Below are 21,930 nucleotides of genomic sequence, written 5' to 3'. Positions count from 1 at the left end.
AGCAGACGAGCAGGTTTGGATGATGGTGTCTGATACAGAGAGGAAAGATAGGATGGCTGAACATCGGATATATACACCAAAGAAATACAGGTTGCTGAAAGAGATGTTCAATGAGCCCTTTTAGAATTGGGTTTTATGACTGAGGAGTCCATTTGTTTCTGAAATGAGGAAAAATAAGTGTTGTGGTGGTGATAAAAATACAGTAGGGACAGCCTATTATGATTCTGTGCCAGACAAAATCTAATGTGTTTATTGTTTGTGTTTGAAAAATGAAAATGAGCTCATTTAATTTCCTTTTTGTGCGTGTGTGTGTGTGTGTGTCACCTTTTCTTTATCAGATCCTTTCTTTAATGTATTTACCGACTTCAGCTGTATCAGCTAAAACTTTCAGGTCAGACTCCTTATGCTCTAACTTCCAGAGTTTTAAGGTAGAGACTGTAAGATTTACTTCAGATATAAAATGTAAACTTTTACAGGAATATTCCTGCTCGATCGTCACGTCTGGGCCTCTATACATGTGTGTCAGTGTCTGTGTCGGCCTCTAACCCCCTCCTCTGCCTGGATGTTGATGTTTTGGTTGTATCAGGACGTTTCTGGGCGGAGAGTAAGTGTGGTTTCCTCAGCCAATCACAGAGCGCCCAGTGTGTAAGTGACTTTGCCTGTTAATTAGCGAGTGGAAGAAGCTAACACAGGTGTGAAACAAGGCACAGGTGAAACACAAGGAGAAATTAACAGGGGAACTGAACCAAACACAGGAAAACTAAAGATAGAGACAAGATGAACTCTAAACACTAAGATCAAACATAACAAAAAGCCTATACATCTGAACCAAAACAGAACCCAACAAATAGGAACTTTAGACTAAAAGAGGAAACAAAGAGAAAAACAAGACAAGAATCATAAAGATGACCACAAAGAAACTCAAGATGTACAAGTAAATCCAGTCTTCAAAAATACACAAAACACTAATCCAAAACCAAACCATGACAGTTTATAACAAGTTGGATGGCCTCAAACACCAAGGTCAGCCTCCAACAGGCCTTCAAAGGTCTGGCCAATCAGAGGGAAGGGGGTTTGCGGAATTGGAAGCCTTAAAGACACAGCAGTTAAAATGAAATATTTCAGACAGAGGCTGAAATAAAGGTTTTCTAAAACACCAGCATGAGAAAAATTTGGATTTTCTTAACTGTAAATCATGTAAAGCTACCAGAGTGATATCAGACGAACAAAATTGAGCCTAATTAAAGCTGCAAGCAGCGTTGGTCAGGACTTTGCTCTGTTGCCCATTTTATCTCCACTGTCAAAGTTTCATCTCTTTATAATGTGTGTGTGTTACACATTCCATTTTCCCGCCTTTAGTGAGTCACATGACCAGCTGCACGGCACTCTCATCAGTGTGACATCATCACCAACTGCTGCTCTCTCAGGGGAGAAACTGACAGAAGTTTTAGAAAAGTCTCCTCACAGATGCCACAATTTTGACCAAATCTCTCTGAAAAAAGATATTTTTGCAGTAAATTTTGTCAGGAATCCATCCATGTCATTTTTAAATCTGTACCACTTTTACTTTTTTGTGTAGAGGCTCAACTGTCGTGGCTCCTATTCATTCTAATTGGGGGAGCTGAAAGGGCTTCTTTGGGGTTCACCGACTTTGAGGGCTTGCCATTCAAAAACTGTTTGAGAAACAACAAATTCGTACATAACATTTGTAAAGCAGGGTCCACACTGTCATCTGAGAAAGTTACAAGCAGATACCATTTATGGCCTAGGAGGAGATATATTTTGTTCCTGGCTGAAAAATGTGTGCTTGATTGTATTTTGAATGGCGAATTGCTGGCTTCCTGTTTGGGTTAGGTCAGGGGGTGTCTGAATATAATTTGTGCCTCTCAACGAGACGGACATTTTGACATTGGTTTGATCTTTCTATGACATTCCTACTGCCATTGAGAGTGGTTTTAGGTGGCGCCAGAGAGCACATTTTGGTATGTTGGGAGTCAGTTTTTGTATTATACCAAAGTTTCGGCCAAATTTTGGTGAGTTTTTGAGCACATTTAGGGGGTTAAATTAGGGCTTTACAGAGTAGATGGAATTATAAGAAGAAAGAAACCAAAGAAAAATGGTGTCCTTGCCCTTTCTATTTTTTAGCATGGTAACATTGAGCAGAATTTGACTTACAATAACAAGGAGCTGGAAACTTTAAAAGTTAGGAAAGAGAATTTAAAAATGTAAACTTTCTAAACTTCCAGCAGTGTTGTGACTTGACTTAAAGTGACAATCATAGAAGCAGACCGAAGCGTCCTTCTCATCACACATGATAACACTCTGCACCTGTGTGTCACAGCTGCTGTCCACGGTGCTGATTCAGACCCACCATCCACACAGAGACCGTCTGGATCCACTGCAGCCTCTGACACATCAACGGACATTATTCCCTCTGCAAACAATTACAGGAAGCTGTCTTTATGGATTGTGAGATCTTCAGCTCCAGTGTTTGTCTCTCCTCTCTGTTATCATCAGTCTGAGTCATGAACTTCCTCTGACACAACTGACTCAGAGCGTTTCACACCGCTGAGACTGTGTGGAAAATCCATATTACCCAATTTCCTAAATATCATAAAGTGTGTCCAATTAGTGTAAAGATAAGCCCCCCCGCCCCTCGCCTACCTGCCCGTTCCACTTTGGCTGCAGGGGAGTCCCTGACAGCCCAGCCAGAGTCTAATTCTCCTCTATTACCTGAATCATCCTCTTCATTAATAACCCCAACACCTCTCAAGTCGTTTTCACAGATTAATGTTTTACGTAACTGTGTCTTTAATCTAATTCAGGAGAGCAGCAGTTTGGGTGTGTTCCTAATGTCCTATAGCTTTAAGGGTTTGGAGCAGACTTTTGGGACATGCAAAGTGATGACTACACTAAAAATCAAAGAAATTGACTCAAAGACAGGATTTGTTGAAATACTGTCTGAATACGTTTTTATTTAAATCTATTGTCGTCAAAATGAAGCCTCTGCTTTTCCAGACGACAGAAGACGGCCTACAAACAGGAAATGATGTACGGCAAGAAGCATATTTTAAGAAAACGCCTGCAAACAGAAGCGCACCGGGATGAAAATACAACCCATAATAATCCACATACGCAGTGTGTCCTCTCAGTTTACACACTCCAGGAATAAATCTCCTCGGCCATAAGAAGACGCCTGTTTGACAGCTGCAAACGCTGTCTAATTCTGACTCTAATCTGAACGCACAGATCCGGGGGAAGTGGTGTACGTGATTGGCAGATCCTGGAAATCAAGTGGACGACAAACACTTAATGACAGCAATCAGTGACGGGAACCCGCTGGAAGAAATGCAACATGTTTACTAATTATACCGGCACCCACCAAGAAAAACCCCGGCAGCCACGAACACACAGTGTGTTTTATACATCCCTGATCAAAACATTAGTTTTGTTTTTTATTCATTATTATTATTTTTTTTAAGAAAAGAAAGTTTTATCTGATTATAAACTGAGAAACTGATAAACAAGCCAACATGTTATAAGCCAGTAGGTGGTTGTTGCATACAGAGAAGAACAGTTTTTTAGCTCCTCTTGCTTCCTACGTCTCCCTGTGGCTTTTGCGTGTAGTATGTAGCATAATGAGCTCTGTTGGGTCTGTTTCGTAGCGTGCTACGCCGGTTTCACTTCTGGAAAAAGAAACTAGATTAAAAGATTAATTTATTTTAGACGGGAAGGTGGTGCAGAGAGTCACAAACACCGGCCAAAAGATCGTCAGCTGTCCTCTTTCCTGCTGCCTCAGGAAAACCAAGGCCATCACAGGAGACCCCTCACATCCACCACCTACCCCTGTTTGGTCTGTTACCCTCTGGCAGACGCTACAGGTCAACAAAATCCCTCACCAGCAGACTGAGGGACGGCTTTTTCCCCTGGGCCATACGAACTGCAAACCCCCTGGATACGCTGAGTCACCTACAGCCGGCCTCCTGTAACACCCCCCTCCACAACAGCACCGATGGACGCTACAACAAACTACCTCCTCCTACCTTTTACACCTTGCTTTTTACATTTTTATCTTTATTTCATACATTTTTATATTATTTACAGATTTCTATAGTTTGTGTATTCTGTATATTGTAAATTACTATTTATTCACAGTGAGTGATGGCTCTACAGGAGCAACCTAAATGTCATTGTAACTTCACAGTGCAATGACAACCAAGGTTATTCTATCCTATGCTATATAATATACATATATTAATGTAAGACATACGCAAAGAGATTGCCAGATAAACTATTTTTTTGTATTTTTTTTATCCTTTCGTTATCTTCAAAGGTTTAAAGTTTGTTTTGAATTCATTCAGAAAGAAATACACGTTGGTAAAATCCACATACGGTTAAAAAAAGTTAATTAGTGGTTTATATGGACTTGGTTTCTAAAAGAAGTAGTGACAAGATTTAGACTTTCTTTCACATCACTTCATTCCATCTCATGGGCCATCTAATGTTAGTGTTGTTGTATTGTAGTTGTAATGCCGGCTCATTCCAGTAGGTGGTGGTAATGCACCTCAATCTGAGTGCTAAAAACAGAAAAAGATGACAAACAACATTGGCACCGTGCATTGTGGGTAACAGCATGCAAGGTAGACTGGTTCGTAGCGTACTGATAATTTTGCTGAATTTTAGCAGTGGTGTTTTTACCTTTTTTGTTCCTGTGTGTGTGTGCGGAGATCCTATGTGTAATCATGGTTGCATTGTTCACACAGGAGATTTCAGCTGTTGGCAACCTGTAGCATGTCGATGCTAACCTGTGCTAGACCCAATGTTCCCTACAGGCTGAGGAGAAGGAGGTGAGGATGAAAATAAATCTAGACTTTTATTTTCACAGCTGATGAAAAATATGGTTCAAAAAAAGTTAATGATTGGTTATATGGACTTAAATTAAATTAAAAAACACCTCTTTTTAAAGGGGTAGTGGCAAGATCTACCAAGTTAGTGTTGTTGTATTGTAGTTGTGATGCAGACTCATTCCAGTAAGTGGTGGTAATGCTAAACCTGTTTGCCCCCTGCTGTAAACAGAAAAAGATGACAAACAATGTGCATTGGTAGACTGGTTTGTAGCATACTGAAATCATTAGCATTCTGCCTACTGCACACTGAATTTCAGCACTGCTAGCGCATTATGTTTGCAGTGCTGTTTTTACCTTTTTTGTTCCTGTGTGTGTCCGGTGTTTCTTAGTGTAATAATGGTTGCATTGTTCACACACTAGATTTCAGCTGTTAGCAGCCTGTAGCATGTCGATGCTAACCTGTGCTAGACCCAATGTTCCCTACAGGCTGAGGAGAAGGCGATGAGGATGAAAATAAATTTAGACTTTTATTTTCTCAGCTGATGAAAATCATGTTTTAAAAAGTTGATTAGTGGTTTATATGGACTTAAATGAATTTAAAACACCTCTTTTTAAAGGGGTAGTGGCAAGATTCACAGAGTTAGTGTTGTTGTATTGTAGTTGTGATGCAGACTCATTCCAGTAGGTGGTGGTAATGCTAAACCTGTTTGCCACCTGCTATAAACAGAAAAAGATTGCCAACAACATGCATTGTTAGACTTGTTCCTAGCATACAGAAATTATTAGCATTCTGCCTACTGCACACTGAATTTCAGCACTGCTAGCGCATTACCTTAGCAGGTGTGTGTTCGGTGTTTCTTAGTGTAATGATGGTTGCATTGTTCACACACTAGATTTCAGCTTTTAGCAGCCTGTAGCATGTCGATGCTAACCTGTGCTAGACCCAATGTTCCCTACAGGCTGAGGAGAAAGCGGCAAGGACGACGTGCCGGAGCTGCGCTGTGAGCTAAGAAGAGACAACGTCAACCTGCCCTTTCATCTTTCTCCAATAAGATGAACAAGCTAGCCATGCTAACCCAGAAATGTATGAACGTCATATTTCAAAATGCAAAAAAATAGATAAGAGTCAATCATTTTCAGTATCAGTCTTTAGGAGCTTAACCCTCCTTTAACTGGGTTTCATACAAGAAATAAAATCTGACGTTTTTATTTTCAGCTTCAGGGAATTTCTTTTTCAACATTCAGAGATCTACCAAGGGATTTGGTTGTGTTTTTGGAGAGACTGGGTTAAAAGTAATGAGACAGTATATGACTTGCACTTTAGAAGAAAACTCTTTCATCCTCCTGATGCAACAACTTCCTGAAATCAAGAGCAGGCGGCGAAAAGTGGGTGCTTTAAATAAGCAATATATCCTCCACAGACGTCTAGACATGAAGCAGGAAATTTACAACAGTATTCCAATAAGATCTCATTATGAATGCATTAATACGGTCTGGCAGGGGTGTTGTTTTCATTATTTGGCAGATGGGCCAGCTAAATAAATAAAGATGAAATGTTATCAAGCTCTCTCAGAGTGGGAGAGGTGGGCCTTTCTTCTTCTCTGTCTGCGCGCTCAGAGCTATTGTTGTTATTTCAGTTTTCAGGATCGATTTTTTTTATTCTCGCTTTGGCAAGAAGAGATGTTTTTATGCAGCATTAAGACGTCTCGCCAAGAAGGGAAAAGGACAAAAGATCATTTTGCATCTGGAGTTAAGTCATGCATAAACATGCAGAAGGTAACAGACTTTCCCAGCTCGGTTTAACGGTTGTTACAGAGAAAAACACACCTTAATAAAAGGTCTTTCTAATCACGCCTGCTGACATCTGAGGGAAGCCTCGTCTGACTTCAAGAGCACAATTAGCAAGCGAGTGTTCGAAATGGCACAGGAGCTAATTCCTGAAGTTAAAAGCTCACACGTCACTCTGGGATTAATTGCGAGCAGCATCTCTGCTGGCAGCCGGCAGAGCTCTGTGCAGACACTCAGGGATCAACCTGCACTGGAAAGCCACTCAGATGAAGTGGGTCATTTACATACATTAGATTTAAGTAGAAGAGAGCTAATTCCCTGACTATAGCTCCTTTCTCCTTCAGGCACCTTTAATGTGGTCTGAACGGTCACAGTGAGCTTCAGTTCGTCCTCACAGGAAATGGAGTTCCCATTCGAAGTCTGAGAGAGGCGCCTACGTCTCAGGGTAACAGATTGAGGATCGTAGTCGACCAAACTTTTGGATAAAGTCTTCCTGAGCCCGGACTAAAGCCTCCTCGTCGATGTAGACAGCAGGTCTCCGAGCCGTGACGAAGTACTGCACCTTCCTCAGGCTCCAGCCCAGGACGTACATAAGCAGGCCGCACACAGCCGCCGTGGACCGGCCAACCCCAGCGTTACAGTGGACGTAGACGGTGTGACCGTTCTCCAGGAGGCCGTGGAGCAGGAAGACGGCCTGGGGGAGCATCCTGATACGACCTGCAGGAGGAGACAAAGAGGAGGGAGGCAGACAGCTCATTAAAAATCCCAATAACAGCAGAGTGTCAGCCGGTCTCCAAACTGCTGTTCTCCATCAGCGTCAGCCTCACTTTGCCAAAAGCTCATTAGATCTCAATTAAATTTTTAAGACGGCTAAATTGCGTGTACTGTTATTTTCCAGAGGCAAAGTCATTTCCTAAAACAGCTGGGACCTTCTTTTCTTTTAGTTTGGGGCAGTTTTGCCTTCATTGATAAGAAAACTGAAGAGAAACAGGGGGAGAGGCAGCAACTTCAGTTCTGATTAAACAGCTGAATCATTTCTTTGTTTTATTATTTTTCTGACACTGACACTAAATAAAATCCTGTGTTAACATTTAGTTGAACTAAATCTTCATCCCATCTGTCAATAAAGCCTGCCACCGCTCTACTTCACCTCCTACAACATCAACAGCCCACCAACTTTCCATGCACCTGTGGCTAACCTCAAGTTTTACAGCCCTGGGAAGATAACTACATCTACAAAAAGACTCATCTGGAAGAAAATACTGATTTTAATTCTGTGAGGATGGATTCATTTAACTGACAACGTGACGGATTAAAATATATGATTGATATGTGGGAAGACGTAAGCAAGCAAATAAAAAGGATAAAATGAGGGATACCATCAACTTATGTCATCAAATTGAGGTACTCTTTCAAAAATGTAAATATTTTTGCAGTTTTTTAAAAATGTAAATTTATTTGAAACTCTCGAGACATTTTAAATTTTATTTATTAGGTTTTTTTTTTGCTAATTATTTTAGTTTTAATTACTTTATGAAATATTTGCATTTATTACTTTCAAAAGTATGGAAATCTGCATTTTTTTTAATTTCGGAAAAATTTAAATTATTTAAAAAATAATAACTTTGCAATTTTTTTAACAAGTTTGTGATTTTTTTTAAAATTTTGGTATTTCTGAAACTCATTTTTTTAAGGTCATGTTGGGGATGTTTTTTCAAATTTTTGAAATGTCAAACTTTGTAGCACTTTTGAATTTTTCTTTATTCTAAATTTTTGCATTTTTTTTAAAGATAACATACCCTCTGATTTTTTTATTTTTTTTTTTGCTTTCAAGTCTTTTTGAAAATTTGCTTTTTTTCAAATTTCATAAATGTTTCCGAAAATCAGTGGGTTTCAAAAAATTTTTAAATGTTTCCATTTTTTTGAAATTTCAGTATTTTTCAAAATTTTGCAATTTATTTTTTTGATTTTGCAATTTTTTGTTCGAGATGTTTTTAGATTTTTTTGGAAATAAATTTCAAATATTAAATGTATATTAAAATGTAAAAAATATATATATATATATATATATATATATATATATATATATATATATATATATATATATATATATATATATATATATAGATATATAGATATATAGATATATATATATATATATATAGATATATAGATATATATATATATATTTTTTTTTTTTTACATTTTTTTTTTTTTACATTTTTCCAATTTTATTAAAAATAAGAAAAACTAAGACATCCCATGTTACATTTCATCAATTAAAAAAATTCTTATTCAGATAAATGTTCACTTGATTATTTGTGTCTACAGCTTTGCTCAATTCAGTCTTATTGTGAAGGTAAAGTAGATTTTGTGTCTCCTGAGTGACTTTAATCAGGTGAGCAGAGGCTAAATGGCTCCTATGAAAGTGACGGTTACAGACCCCTGGTTAAAATCAAATGTGGAATTCACTAAAATGGGCTGAATCTGCTGATAGCACCAGGAAGTGTGTCTCCACGTCTCTCACCCTCGGTGCTCATGTCAGGCGTTGGTATCCACACGTACACCAGGCCGCTGTCTCTGTATAAATGCATCATGGTCTCGGGGGTCATTGCCTCTCCGGGGTCACGCCTGCAGCCGCTGGAGTTGTTGACCACGTCCCACTCCGTCTGGAAGTTCATCACCGCGGTAACGCCCAGCTCGTGCTTCATCTTCACTCTCACGTGTTCCACCTGTCGGGGGCAGCTGCCCAGCCAGACACGAGGCAGCACCCTGAGGGTCACGGAGAGGAGTCATTAATCTGGTTTGTGTTGTTCTGATGAATGATAGAGGCTGAGTACGAGAGGCTTCACAACACGGATCTTTATAAAAGAGATAAACATGATTAGATCCGAAGGTATCAGAGGAAAAACAGAGAAAACAAATATGGGAATGGATTAAAACTTAACCGAAGCTGTGCTATAAACAAATCACAGCTTATAGATTCAGAAAGATTAAACACATTAAAAAAGGAGAGAAACCAAATCAGCAGAGGGAAGCTGGTGAAGTGCAGAATTTGAAGTTGTCCCTGAAAAACTTTTAGAACCTTGTTTTGATGAAAGATCAGAGCAAAGGGAAAAGTTTCATCTCTCCATTTCTAACCACAGAGATGTTTATTAATGTTTTCTCCAGACCTCACAGGGCTTCAGGCTGAACACATGAACAATCAGTGCTTTTTGGCTGAAACTACCAGGTACTTAAAGTTCCAGGAACTTCTCTTAAACAAACTAAACAGTTCCTGTGACTGATTTTTTTCTTCATTACCACAGAGCCCTGAAGTTCTGTGAAGATGATGTAAATCAGGCCTGTGACATATGGAGAAGAAATAAAAGTAGTAACACTACACCACCACACCAGTAGAGGGCAGCAAGAATAACATTCAGGCCGCAAAACAGGACAGCGTCGTTACGTACAACACTTGAGCCATCAGGATCAACAAAGACAACTTTTAGAATAATGCTGTGGAGCAGGGCTTGAGACTGCAACCATTTTTTCAGCATGTGCGAGTAAAAATTTCATCTGGTCGCGCTCGTGCGAGTGCATATATCTTAATACTCCATCCATCACAGGCACTGAACAAGACATTGTGGTTTGAATTCTCCCTCTCTTTCATTGGCTCCATCTGTCTCCTCCACCTGAACTCTCTACTGTTCTGAAGACAGAGCGCCGTCTCGTACACACACAGCGCGTATGCACATCACACACCGAAGACAGACAGAGCTTCACAACGACACACGTTTCACTACTATTTTAGAGTCAGCCTTCTTACTATATGATTCACGCTGCTCTAAACTCTCCTGATTGGAGAGGATGCTGCGTTAGAGCAGAGCTACGTTAGTTTAACTACCGACATGTCAACGCCAAAAAAGACAGAAAGAAAACAGCTAAGGCTCTGATAAAGTCTTCATCAACAAGTGCAGCACAGTTAGAGTTATCTAACTGTGCAGCTCCGTCTCTGAGGTCTCCTGCAGCATCTTTGGATCAAACCAACTAAGAGGGAGGGGGTGGATGATTTTTTAATTTTGGATATAACGCCCAAGTACAGGACTTGATTTGACTTTGAAAAATATTAGAGCTCACAGTAGGGCTGAACGATTTTAAGAAAAGATTGAATTGCGATTTTTCTGGCAGATATTGTGATTTCAATTCGATTCACAATTTTCTTCAAATCAAGCTTTGGGATATTCACATGTAGGGCTGAACGATTTTAGGAAAAGATTTAATTTTTCTGGCAGATATTGCAATTCACGATTTTTTAATCCTCAATAGTGATGATAAATAATCTGTTTTCATCAACTTCTACTCCTAAACAGAGGCTTTGTGTTGTTGACCTGCTTACCAGCACTTTTAACATATAGATTGTCTACGAATTTGTAAAACAGAATGTGTATAATACTTGACACAACAGATCCTGAGTCAGTCAGGAGCGCTGCAAAAAAATTGCTGGCTTGGCGATCTCAAAATTGCATTGTCTAAAATTGCGATTTCGATCTGAAAACGATAAATTGTTCAGCCCTAGCTCACAGGAGCAAACTTAAAGTTGGGGGACAATCAGGAGAAATCACAAGCCAGGAGACCAGCGGGAGAAAGGGTTAAAAAATGAGAGCCTCCCTCCATATTCAGGAGTGTTAGCAGCCTGTCAGCTCTCTCCATCGGTAAAAGAAATTAGTTTATGTACGACACAGATTGACAAAGACAAAAACTAAAGACATTTTCTCTTTTATTTTAGGTTATTTTAGTAAGTTATTGTAAACTCATTTAAGAATTTTAGTCACATTTAGTCATTTTATTTTATTTTTTCAAAGAAAATGTTTTTGCTAACTATAATAACCCTGATATGTAAACACATGCATGTCTATTGTTATTATTTGCTTTTATTTAAGCACAGGGTTCCCGCGGATCCTTGAAAAGTCTTAAAAGGCATTGAATTCATAATTCTAAAAATAAGGCCTGAATTGGCATTAGAAAGTCTTAAATCCAAATTTCCAAAGGTCTTAAAAATTTGAGCACAGTGGTAAGATTTATGTTAGTTTGATGTAAAAAAAAATATTAAGTGACATTTATCTATTTTTCTAAATAATTTCCTGATTTACTCTCGTGGCAACATCACATAATCACAATAGCGGAACTAACAAAACAGTGATGTGGTTGCACCAGGAACTTTTAAAACAGACGCATGTCTTGGTTCTACCTAGGGTGCCTGGAGAGAGAAAAAAATGAGGAAAAATTGGCAAAAAAAATCCAAAAGTGGCTTAGGAAAATTAATTATGGCAGCAAAAGTGAGAATTAAATTTGAAATTAAATTTCAAAAACCATGTAAAAATTTCAAAAATGGTTGTGACAGTGGCCAAAAAAGATGAATGGGGGCAAAATAGGCATAAAGTTGTAAAAATGGGGTTAAAAAAAGGTAAAAAGTGATGTTTTATGTAAAATAAACATTGGGTCAAAATTGCCTCTAACCCAGGTAATTCATCTGGTGTTTTTGTTTGTTAGTTTTGTTTGTTTCAATTGTGGTTTGTTGTGGACTTGTTTTTAAATTTGATTTCCAACGTCATTAAAAAAGTCTTAAAAAGTCTTAAATTTAACTTGCCTTGAGCCGTAGGAACCCTGAAGCATTAACCTGTTTTGTCAGCCAGAGCTTGTTGCAGACAAACTTCTAAATTACAGTTAAATATTTAGCAAAATCATCGCTAGAGTTACTACACACAAATAAATAAATTAATTAATTAATTAATTAATACATGGTGTGACCAACTGAGAAAGTTGGTCGCACCAGTGCTACCAGTGAAAAAGTGTGGAGTGTAGAGACCTGCTGTGGAGGATAATGACAAAAATAAAAGTACCTATTGAATAGAGACTTCACAAGAGGGAGCTCAACTACCCCAGAACTGATTTTAGACCCTGGTTCCTGCTGTCTAAATGTGCAGATATCCATAGTTCCTGGTAAAATTCCTGTGGTTGAAAAGCACCCCTTGTAGTTCCTTGTGGAGAATTTCCTGAAACTAAAGTTTTTTGGGGGTAGAAAAGCACCCTAAATTTTTAACATGTTGGTTGAAATTGATTTTGGTTGTCTTGAATCTATGGTCGTTTTTCTTTCATTTATTTGTTTGTCTGTTTCAGAAAAAGTGATCTGCACCAGTGTGACCAATAAAAACATCATTTTCTTCATCTAACGTAGAAAACTGCAGCTCTACCAACAGTTTGAGTCTGATACAACTTGTGGAAAATTAACAAACTTTATTCTTTAAGGTTAAATTCTTCCTGTGAGATATTAAAAAAGAGATTAATATAAAAAAAAACTAACATTTCTTCAAGCTGGAAAAACTAACGTCTTCATCTCAACACTCATAAAAACATATTACAGAATGATCATCGCGCTCTGGGCAACTTTTCCTCTGAATATGAGCATCAGAGTGCAGCTAGGTAGGAGACAGTGAGTTATTTGATTCATATAATGAGTAACCGCAGAGGTCAGCGTGTGCCATCCTGGGGGCTACACAGATGCAAGGTCTCAGAGAGTAATTTAAAAAGCTATTAATAGGTATCATACAAGGGCACGGTGCCTCCGCATGAACACGGGTCCTTGACATAAGCCTTGTAAGGTCTTCGGACACAAATTAAAACCTGATGGCACAAGCCAAGGCGGCTCATTCTTATGCAGGGTGTGCGCTCAGTGCCTCAGGGGCTCGAGGTTTCTTTGGACTGCGAGGAAAACACGGAGGATAAACATGCAAAACTATTCATTCGAAGGCTTTTTATAAAGATGTTAAAATATTTACCTCTTAGCCCGAGCAACTTCTTTCAAACCAAGCTTTATCAGGCATTATTTTCCCTGTTGGTGTTTGTGGCCTAAAGTCTGACGCAATTATTTATAATTTTATTGTTGTTGCAGCTAAACTATTCAGAATAAACACAACGCAAAAGACTGAATCAATCATACTTAAATGAACAATTGTTTTATGTAAATGACTGATTCTTTGTGATAAGAGGTCCCGGTTGGCATTCACAGCAGTTTGACACAGTCTGATGAAGATAAAACTAAATACTTGTGACATTTAGACCATTTTGTTTGTTTCTTTTTTGGGTTTAAATGATGCCTCCTGAATTTATCTTGACTTTAGATTCACAAAAAGAACCATGTTATCACTGATTGTCTATGTCCCTCATATCATGCTGGTCTGGCGAGGACTTTCTAAAACACTTCATGGTGATCTAGGTCTCGCTTCTTCTCCTACAGATTTTGCCCAATTTTCACCGTTCAAGTTTTAAACTATTCACCTTCTTCATGAGATTATTTCCATCACTTTTCACATCTCTAACCCTTAAACTTTTGGATTTATTCCATGTTTTTGACAAAGTTTTCTCCATTGAAATGAATGGAAAACGTTAGCATTTCTGCCTCAACTTTGAGATGCTTAAACTTCAATATATTTCCACTTGCAGACTCCATTTTTGCTTTAAAATATTCACAAATCTTTCAACTCTTTATTTGTGATTTCATTTTTGAATATCTTAAACAGTTTTTTGAGATTTTACTGTTAAAGCAACATGAAGTTTTGGCGTTTTACACAGAAAAGTTAGAGTGAAAACAAGCAGTGTCAGGTTTACCTTGGAGGAATTAATACTTGTGTATTTGTGATAAATAAGCAGAGTATCTTTAAAGATCCTTCTGGGAGTTTTCTGAATAAATTTGTATTTTTAGCCTGATTTGAATATACACAAAGAAATCACTGTCTTTGAATTACAAAGTTATGGATTAGATGGAATTTTCATTTTATTAAACCTACAGGAGAACGGCGTGCTGAGTGATTTCACTGCACAATGGCTATTAATCACTTTCTGCATGAGTCGCCTGAAGGCAAAATCCAACTTCAAATGATGCCCTCTGCTTTCCTCCAGCATCCCCAACAAGGTTGAAAAAGACATAATAGAACTGTGGTCGGCTGCTCGAAAGGACAATTATATTCAAGGAACAGACAGCAATTATAACTAAATGGGAGTGAGCAAGGTTAAAAAACAGGAGTGAGCAGAAAGAGGTCACCAAAGCTTTTATCTTCCCAAAGGGACTAAAAGTCTTCGAGCTTTCACAGAGAAACAGGAGGATGACCTGCACTTTTTACACAACTCTGTGAAGATTTCTGTGCCAACGAATGTGAAAAAAGAACCAGATTTTAACCAAAGAGAGAGGTTGGAAATCTGAAAGGAAGACAAGAGAAGTGAAATATGCTACCAAATGTGAAATTTCAAAGATTTGAAAAAATTCCCCCAAAAATCGTAAATTAAAAAATAAAATTTTAGAAAATATCAAAATTTCTAAAAACTCTCAAACATTGCAAAAAAAATGCAGATTTCCAAAAACTTTTGAAAATAAAAAATATTGCAAACATTTTAAGAAAGTATTTGAAAAAAAAATGAAATTATATAACAAAAATTAATTTTAAATATTTTCAAAAACTTTCAAACAAATTAGAAATAAAAAAAATTCAAAAATGTATCAGGCTCATGGGTCCTCATTAAATTTTAAGTTAACACTAATATGTAAAACACACACTTTGGATTTCACACTATTAAAGGCAGAGACTTTCACCAAGCTTAAACACCAGCAGGGGGCTAAAAGTGCATTTTCAGTGTATTTTCTGCAGGTAACAAGATTATTCTGAAATTTGAGGCAGTAGCTTCTTATCTACCTGCCGAAGTTTGATGTGGAAAAAGAAAACACTTAAAGCTCCTGCCCCTGGAACTTCATGTATATGTTGATTTTGGCGCCCCTCTGTGGACAAAATTATCTGCTTTTGCCTGCATCCTAAACACTGTGAGAATAAATGTTTTTTCCTCAGCACACTGTCATTGGTCTGGTCTGACACCTACCCCCTTACAGCGGTTACAAACATTAAAAACAACAAAACAGAAGCTGCTTCTTGGGTTGCTCATGGTTTCATTAGTTTTCGTGGGTCAAAAACAGGCATTAGTGTTCATTCTAGTCCGTTTACTTACTGCTAAAAACTTCTCACAGGAGCTTTAAATTTGTGCCATATTGACAAAAATAGCTAGTTTAGTCATCTCAACATAAAAACAACATCTGGAATCTGAAAAACTATTTTCCTTTTTGCACATTTAACCACTTTCTTTTTTTTATAGTTAATGATGATGATACAGTGAATGTGTTACCTGGAGAAATGCATGGTCATCTGGCCGGCCACACTGAAATAAAAGCTGGTGGTGTGTTTCATTTCATCTGTGTGACCTGTTTCCTCTATCCAGTGACCAATCGGGTGGCAGTACACTCCGTCCACCACGTTCCCCTCATCATAGAAGCAACATCTGTCATGGCTTGGACCACTGCCTGACAAAGCAGAAAAACAGGAACAAATCTCCTTTTTAGGATGTTGGACAAAATATTTCCTACATTTTTTTTTTTTTTTTTTTTTTTTTTTTTACAAAAACCTTAAGAATACAGGGAAGTATTATATTATTAAGCACAGGGTTTTTGTTTTGGAGAATCAGAGAGAGTCTATAATTTTTTTAGATAAGTTTCTTGATTATTAATGTGTCTAAAACAAAAAATTTATCTACTTTGTATCATAGGAATGACAGGTAAAATACAGTTCCTTACTTACATTTTGTTGAATTTATTTAACAGGACTGTATGACCCCTCCATCAGCAACAACACTGAAATCAACTTGCATGTTTGTACGTCAATAATGATAATAAAGCAGTAATACAGTCAAAAATGATTATTATACAGCACTATGAAAGTGGTTTAACACTTTGAGTTTTTAAATGTTTTTTTTTTCTATTTTTGTTCTTTCTTTTTTTAATTTAAACATCAAATAATAACATAAGGATCAATTTACGGGTAAGAATTTCTTGATGTCTTGTTCAGTTCACTACTTTAACAGAAATGTGTATTCTCCTCAGTAGAAAGTTTTTTTTTTTAAGTTTTTTTTCCCCTCACTACTAACGCTCTACTTTTTGTAACGTTAATTGTTAATTCACAAGTAATATTACGGAGCGAAGGCAGTTAAAATCGGAGTTAAATTCCTGGTATTGTTGAAAATACTCGACGAATAAAGGCGGTTCTGGTTCTGATTCTGAAAACTCTGTAACTCTAAATCCCACACACAGTGTTTTACCGCCATCTTGAGGAGTTTACAGCACAACACAAGAAACAAAGATGGCGACGGCGCTTTCTGTCTGCCTTGTGTTTACAGTAGGTTTGATATGTGTGTGACGTCTCAGTGCAGTTTTCCCGGGCACCAGGCTGCACGCGCCGCATGTCAAAGCCAGCCTTACCTTCCCAGATTAAAACTCCTCGGACTCTTTTCACGAACTTGAACCACATCGTGTCTTTGTTCGGCTCTGCCAGCTGCACCTCTCCGATCCACAGACACGGTTCGTGGGTCGACACCAGCTTCTGTGAGGCTTTCATCGGAACCGCTCTGCTCGAGTCCCAGTGACCCATTTCCTCCCGTGAGCCCAGGACAAACACCTCAATGTCCGGGGTCTCCGGGGTGAGGATGACACCGAATCTGAACAACATGGTCACAACCATGGCGACAGTAAATCCTCTGAGACCTCTAGTGTTAGCTAACCTCTATCACAGCCCCTGTCTGAGGCCTGAAGGTCCATAGTCTGTGTGGGTTCGGCCAAAAATAAACGGGTCGATGGGGTACTTAAAGTAAAGAGGGGCTGTGAGGAGAGAGGTCCCACTCTGTCAGAATTTCGTTGCACCTTAAAACTGTCCTGTGTTTATTTGCTAACATTGCTAACATATTTCAGTGGTACAGCTCAAACAAGTCAAGAGCAGGTTTAATAGCAGCATCTACTTCCAGCTATTGTTTAATTAAAGCCTTAAGAATTAGATTTCTAAACTACTTTAATAAAAATCCAATCACAATTTAAGCCAAACATGTATTTGATTATTTATGTTAAACCAGTTGATTGTGTTGTGTCATTTCCTTTGTACCGTGACTTTGTACTGCTGCTATTTTGGCCAGGTCTCTTGTAAAAAAGATTTTTTTAAATCTCAATGGGACTTCCTGGTTAAATAAAAGTTAAATAAAATAAAAAATAATTTGGACTATAAATAACAGAGATGGTCATACATCTTAATTGTATGAGAGAATAACAGCAACATTAATAACATCCTTCAAAATGACACAACTTTTGACTAAATCAAATCAGGAATAGTTTATAAATCAGGGGGTAAAATTTAGCAGTGCTTTTGCTAGTCACACAATTTTAGAAGTTGCAAATAAAAAAGGAATATGGTGATAAAATAAGCAAAAAGTACCAACAAGATAACTGTTGAGTAAATGTTAAGATAGAATAAAATTAAAAACTGTTTACAGTGTGATGCATTGTGTTTGACAGATTTTGCACTTTGAAACAGATGATTTGAAAATCTCGTTTTGTTGTCTCTTTGAGTGCAGTGACCCCTTTATTTCTGTATTCACACACTTTTCTTCTTTAAGACAGGTGTTAAGCCCACATAAATCCAAAATCACATGCTGACACAGTCAGAAAAACTGTTTTGCCTCCTTCTACACACACCTGGCTCATTACCTGAGCTCATCTATATGCATTTTGTGGTGTTGAGCACCATCTGCTGACCAAACATAAAACAACATGTGCACTGTATGGTCTTTTTTTACAGTTTTTCTCCATTGGTTTGGCTCATTTCTTGAAACAGAAATTACATTCTCAAAATAACATGGACAAACCTCCAAACCACCTGGCAAATGCTCACAACTGAGTTGTATTTCTCATTAATTTCATCAAATTGCAAAAGTATTATATTATATCAAAACTGATTGTTGGTTCTCAGTCCAGTGGTCATTCTCTTCAAAACATGTCAGCATTGTTTCATTGTGTTAGTCATCACATGCACAACAGTCTGTTCAATTGATATCATAATATCATGAATACCATACATGAATCTCTTGTAAAATTGAATTGATAATTGATTAATTGACAGTCAGGTGAAACTTGAACTTGCATCGCAAAGCTTCTGCAGGTGAACCACGGTGTTATGCTGAACCATCCAGGTTATTTTGGCAAAAGAACCAAGAGTTTTGAGAACGTCCAGTCTGTGCAGAGAAATGAGCCAAAGCAACTGAAAAGGATTTTTGAATTTTGGTGGCACTGACTATTTGTGTGGGAAAGGAATTTAGTTTTGAAGGGCAAATGAACAGTTTTGGTACAGAGGTGAGCTTTTGAAGGTGATCTGTGGTGTTGTGCTAAGCTGTAACACTGTTTTGCCAAATGACCTTTGAGTTTTGAGAATGTAATTTCTGTTTCAAGAAATGAGCCAAACCAATGGAGAAAAACTGTCAAATAAAGGAACAAAAAATAGAAATAAAAATGGGACAAATGAAATTATATCATAGCTCCAACAGAAAATATTCTTATATTTTAAAAGGTTTGATAGATCGGCTTAATTACTGTATTCATCTGTTTTAGTCTTAGTCCTTTAGTAGTTCATTGTTTTTCGTTAATTGGTTATTTCTTTGTTAAAGAAAAAGAGAAACAACAAAATGGCTATTTATTTTAAACTGAAATTTGTTAGCAAGGACTATGACTAAAACTATTCTTTTTTATTTGTTTTTTTCCTTCCTTTTTTTCTTTCCCTTTTATTTGATTTATATGTTAAATTATTTTGCAGCCAATTTCTTTTACATACCACCGTTTATAAAAAAACATTTTCCATGTTCCTTATTTTGTGTGTTATCTTTTCGTTCATCTGTACTTCTTGTATTGAAGTTATCCAATTTTTGATACCTGGTGAATTTTTTTTTTTTTCCATTTCTTAGTAATCATTTTGCTGTTACTCTCAAAATCTGAAATAAATATGTATATGTATAATTCCTCCTCAGTGTTTTTTTTTATTATTATTATTATTATTATTATTATTTATTTATTTATTTATTTTTAATAATTATTTATTTATTTATTTATTTTTGTTCGTTTGTTTTGTTTTGTTTTGGTTGTTTGTGCTGTTTTCATTACTATTATTATTTGAGACAATTTAATTTGATAAATAATGAGTTTTGACTGATTGAAAAAAATAAAGTAAAATAATAATAATAATTTAAAAAAATTAAAAGGTTTGAATCCTGACCATAAAATGTTTGTCATAAAGTTTTAATGTTCCAGTAAAATTGACCTTTGGCTTTGTGGTTAAAAAATAAATGAACAGATAACTTCCTGAGGTTACATTGTTGGACAGATTAGTGAATAAAAACAATGGATGATTTATCCTGGAAGATGTTAAAAACATATTAGTAGGAATGAATTATGTATTGCAGTCTTTGTGTACCCAAACATAGCATAGATTTTACATTTTTTGAAGTGTAAAGGGGCTGAATAACCAAACTTTTTTCATATAAACGACTATTATTTGTAAAGAATAAAGAAAAAAAAAAAGAAAAACAGTTTAATGCTGTTCATGTAAACCAGAAAAAGAAAGCATTGATGAATAAATAGAGATATGTTTTTTATTTTGCTAATAAGAACAATAACTGCAAAACGAGTGTGAATCCTTAACTGATACAACAGATGAGAAAGTTTTAAATGTGCTCACAGAAGCATGATAAAAGTTAGCGACAGGGATTTACCAAATGTTCTGGACTCATAAATCAGCACCAGAGTTATTAAACACTGCTGAATGTACAGCTGCCCCACAAAGCCTGAGTCACCTGCAGTTTGCCTCTTTCACACATTTCCATTTGTGACTCGCTCAGCGATTTTTCAGATGGTGATACTGTTCTCAATCTCTTTGGGGTCCAGATACGTGTACGGTATCTTGAGCGCTGCGTTCCTGGCGGTGATTTCCTCGCTGAGGTACGACAGCTCTGCCTGAAATTCTTTAATCATGAGTTTCACCTCAGGCTCGTCGAATCGCTCCTCAGGGTACGCGCCCAAGAAAACCTGCAGAAGTTAGCACGAGTTAGCACGAGTTAGAGTTTAAAACCTGATTTTAATAAACATGGGTCGTTCACACCGCTCTTACCTCGTCAGAGTATTTCGCTGAAAGCAGCCACAGGATGGCAGAAAAGATGACCGTCTCTCCGACGTCTGGGAGCGTCTCCAGGATGGTCTCTGTGGTGGACTGCCCCTTAGTGGTTGGAGGAGGTTTGTGCAGCAGGAGCGAGCAGTTGGGCAGCCATGAGTTGTAGTCATACTGAATTTTCAAAGATAATTATTAAAGAAAGATTAAACTTGAATGGCTGATGTGATGTTGACGTAAACAGTTAAAGCAGATCTGTTTCTTGTTGTTTCCTCACCTGTCCGTTGTTGACGGCAGCATGTTGAGCTGTTGCTGTGAAGATCACCATGGTGCAGAACTTGGTCACTTCCTCAGGAGCAGTGAAGCTTGATGGAAACTCTGTTTGTCAGCAGAACAAACATCAGCTGAATAATAACCGACGGCTGCTTTAAAAGCTCTACTCATGTTGTGTTTCTGATTATTTCTCCTGACCTGAGGCTTTGTTTCCCAGGACTCCATGTGTGAAGATCTCACTGATCCACTCCTGCAGCTCTGTGTCCTGTTGGACCTCTCTGTCTGACGGGTAGAAGTGATCAACCACCGCCTTCACAAAGCTGGGAAACACAATAATGGAGTAGAGTTTAAGAAAAACACCCGTATATGATGGAAAGACTGAGTTCACATTTCTCTGAGGGAAACCTGTGGATGATGCTCCACAGCTTCAAGCCGTCGTCTCTGTAGTAGAAGTTGGGGATGGACTCCAACCCTCGTGCAGTGATGTTGTCTGGCAGACAGAGGGAGCTGTAGGTCAGCTCAGACAGAGCTCTCCTCATGAGCTCGATCAAACCCTCGTACCCAGGTGAGCTCTGAAAGTCCAACAGGTGGAGGTATTAACTTACTGCATGGCATTACTACTTATAATAACATGTTATACGTTAGGTTCCCGTACTATACTCAGAGCCCCGTTTGGTCCAAACAGAGACGTTCGGCCTCCAGTGTTTATGTGCAGAGTGTATCTGAAGTGTGGAAACAGCAGCTGGAGAGATGGAGGGAAAAACAGAAAGATGGTCATTGTTGTCCTGGTTGTGTTGTTCACCACAGGAAGCAGAAAAAAATAAAAAAAACATCAAACTAAAAACAAACAAACAAAAAGCCTTATCCTAATCAGATTTTTAAGATGGTCATAAATTAACCACTTCATACATAAAGTCACAAGGTCTGCTCACAGAGTCATCCCCAGCAATACAAAAACAAAACCAAAAAAAGAA

At 37.7% G+C, this 21,930-nt stretch overlaps 2 protein-coding genes and 1 long non-coding RNA gene across 5 annotated transcripts in view; 1 reads left to right on the top strand and 2 right to left on the bottom strand.

Annotated features, from left to right (window-relative positions):
• Positions 1-1,724: 1,724 nt before the first annotated feature.
• On the bottom strand, positions 1,725-17,374 carry epm2a (EPM2A glucan phosphatase, laforin). Its single transcript, XM_074684968.1, has 4 exons — positions 16,969-17,374; positions 15,843-16,017; positions 9,163-9,407; positions 1,725-7,352 (listed from the first exon to the last, which is right to left on the bottom strand). Exons 1-4 carry the CDS (start codon positions 17,225-17,227, stop codon positions 7,069-7,071), a joined length of 963 nt encoding a protein of 320 aa, XP_074541069.1. The 5' UTR covers positions 17,228-17,374; the 3' UTR covers positions 1,725-7,068.
• LOC141801742 (uncharacterized) lies at positions 17,050-21,812 on the top strand. Its single transcript, XR_012599432.1, has 2 exons — positions 17,050-17,186; positions 21,174-21,812. It is a non-coding gene; the product is annotated as an uncharacterized LOC141801742 (long non-coding RNA).
• The window catches only part of LOC141801740 (hydroperoxide isomerase ALOXE3-like), a 16,862-nt gene continuing 14,912 nt past the window's right edge, over positions 19,981-21,930 (bottom strand). For all 3 annotated transcript variants that reach the window (XM_074684965.1, XM_074684966.1, XM_074684967.1), the window contains 6 exons: positions 21,612-21,698; positions 21,362-21,528; positions 21,155-21,276; positions 20,961-21,061; positions 20,687-20,857; positions 19,981-20,604 (listed from right to left, as the gene is read on the bottom strand). In XM_074684965.1, coding sequence (XP_074541066.1) covers positions 20,425-20,604; positions 20,687-20,857; positions 20,961-21,061; positions 21,155-21,276; positions 21,362-21,528; positions 21,612-21,698 — 828 coding nt within the window. In that variant the 3' untranslated portion in view covers positions 19,981-20,424. The remainder of the gene's footprint in view (positions 20,605-20,686; positions 20,858-20,960; positions 21,062-21,154; positions 21,277-21,361; positions 21,529-21,611; positions 21,699-21,930) is intronic.

The sequence above is a fragment of the Halichoeres trimaculatus genome, unplaced genomic scaffold, assembly GCF_033239565.1.
Source record: "Halichoeres trimaculatus isolate MK-OKI-2021-1 unplaced genomic scaffold, fHalTri1.1 fHalTri1_scaffold_13, whole genome shotgun sequence".
NCBI classification, from domain to species: Eukaryota; Metazoa; Chordata; class Actinopteri; order Labriformes; family Labridae; genus Halichoeres; species Halichoeres trimaculatus.
This window is presented reverse-complemented; position numbering and strand designations above follow the sequence as displayed.

Excerpts from the sequence above, each read along its gene's own strand:
- epm2a (XM_074684968.1), bottom strand. The coding sequence starts at position 17,227 with ATGGTTGTGACCATGTTGTTCAGATTCGGTGTCATCCTCACCCCGGAG. Across the intron at positions 16,018-16,968 it reads AGGAGTTTTAATCTGGGAAG|GCAGTGGTCCAAGCCATGAC; the intron begins GTAAGGCTGGCT and ends CTGCTTTGTCAG. Across the intron at positions 7,353-9,162 it reads GCCTGACATGAGCACCGAGG|GTCGTATCAGGATGCTCCCC; the intron begins GTGAGAGACGTG and ends CTCCTCCTGCAG.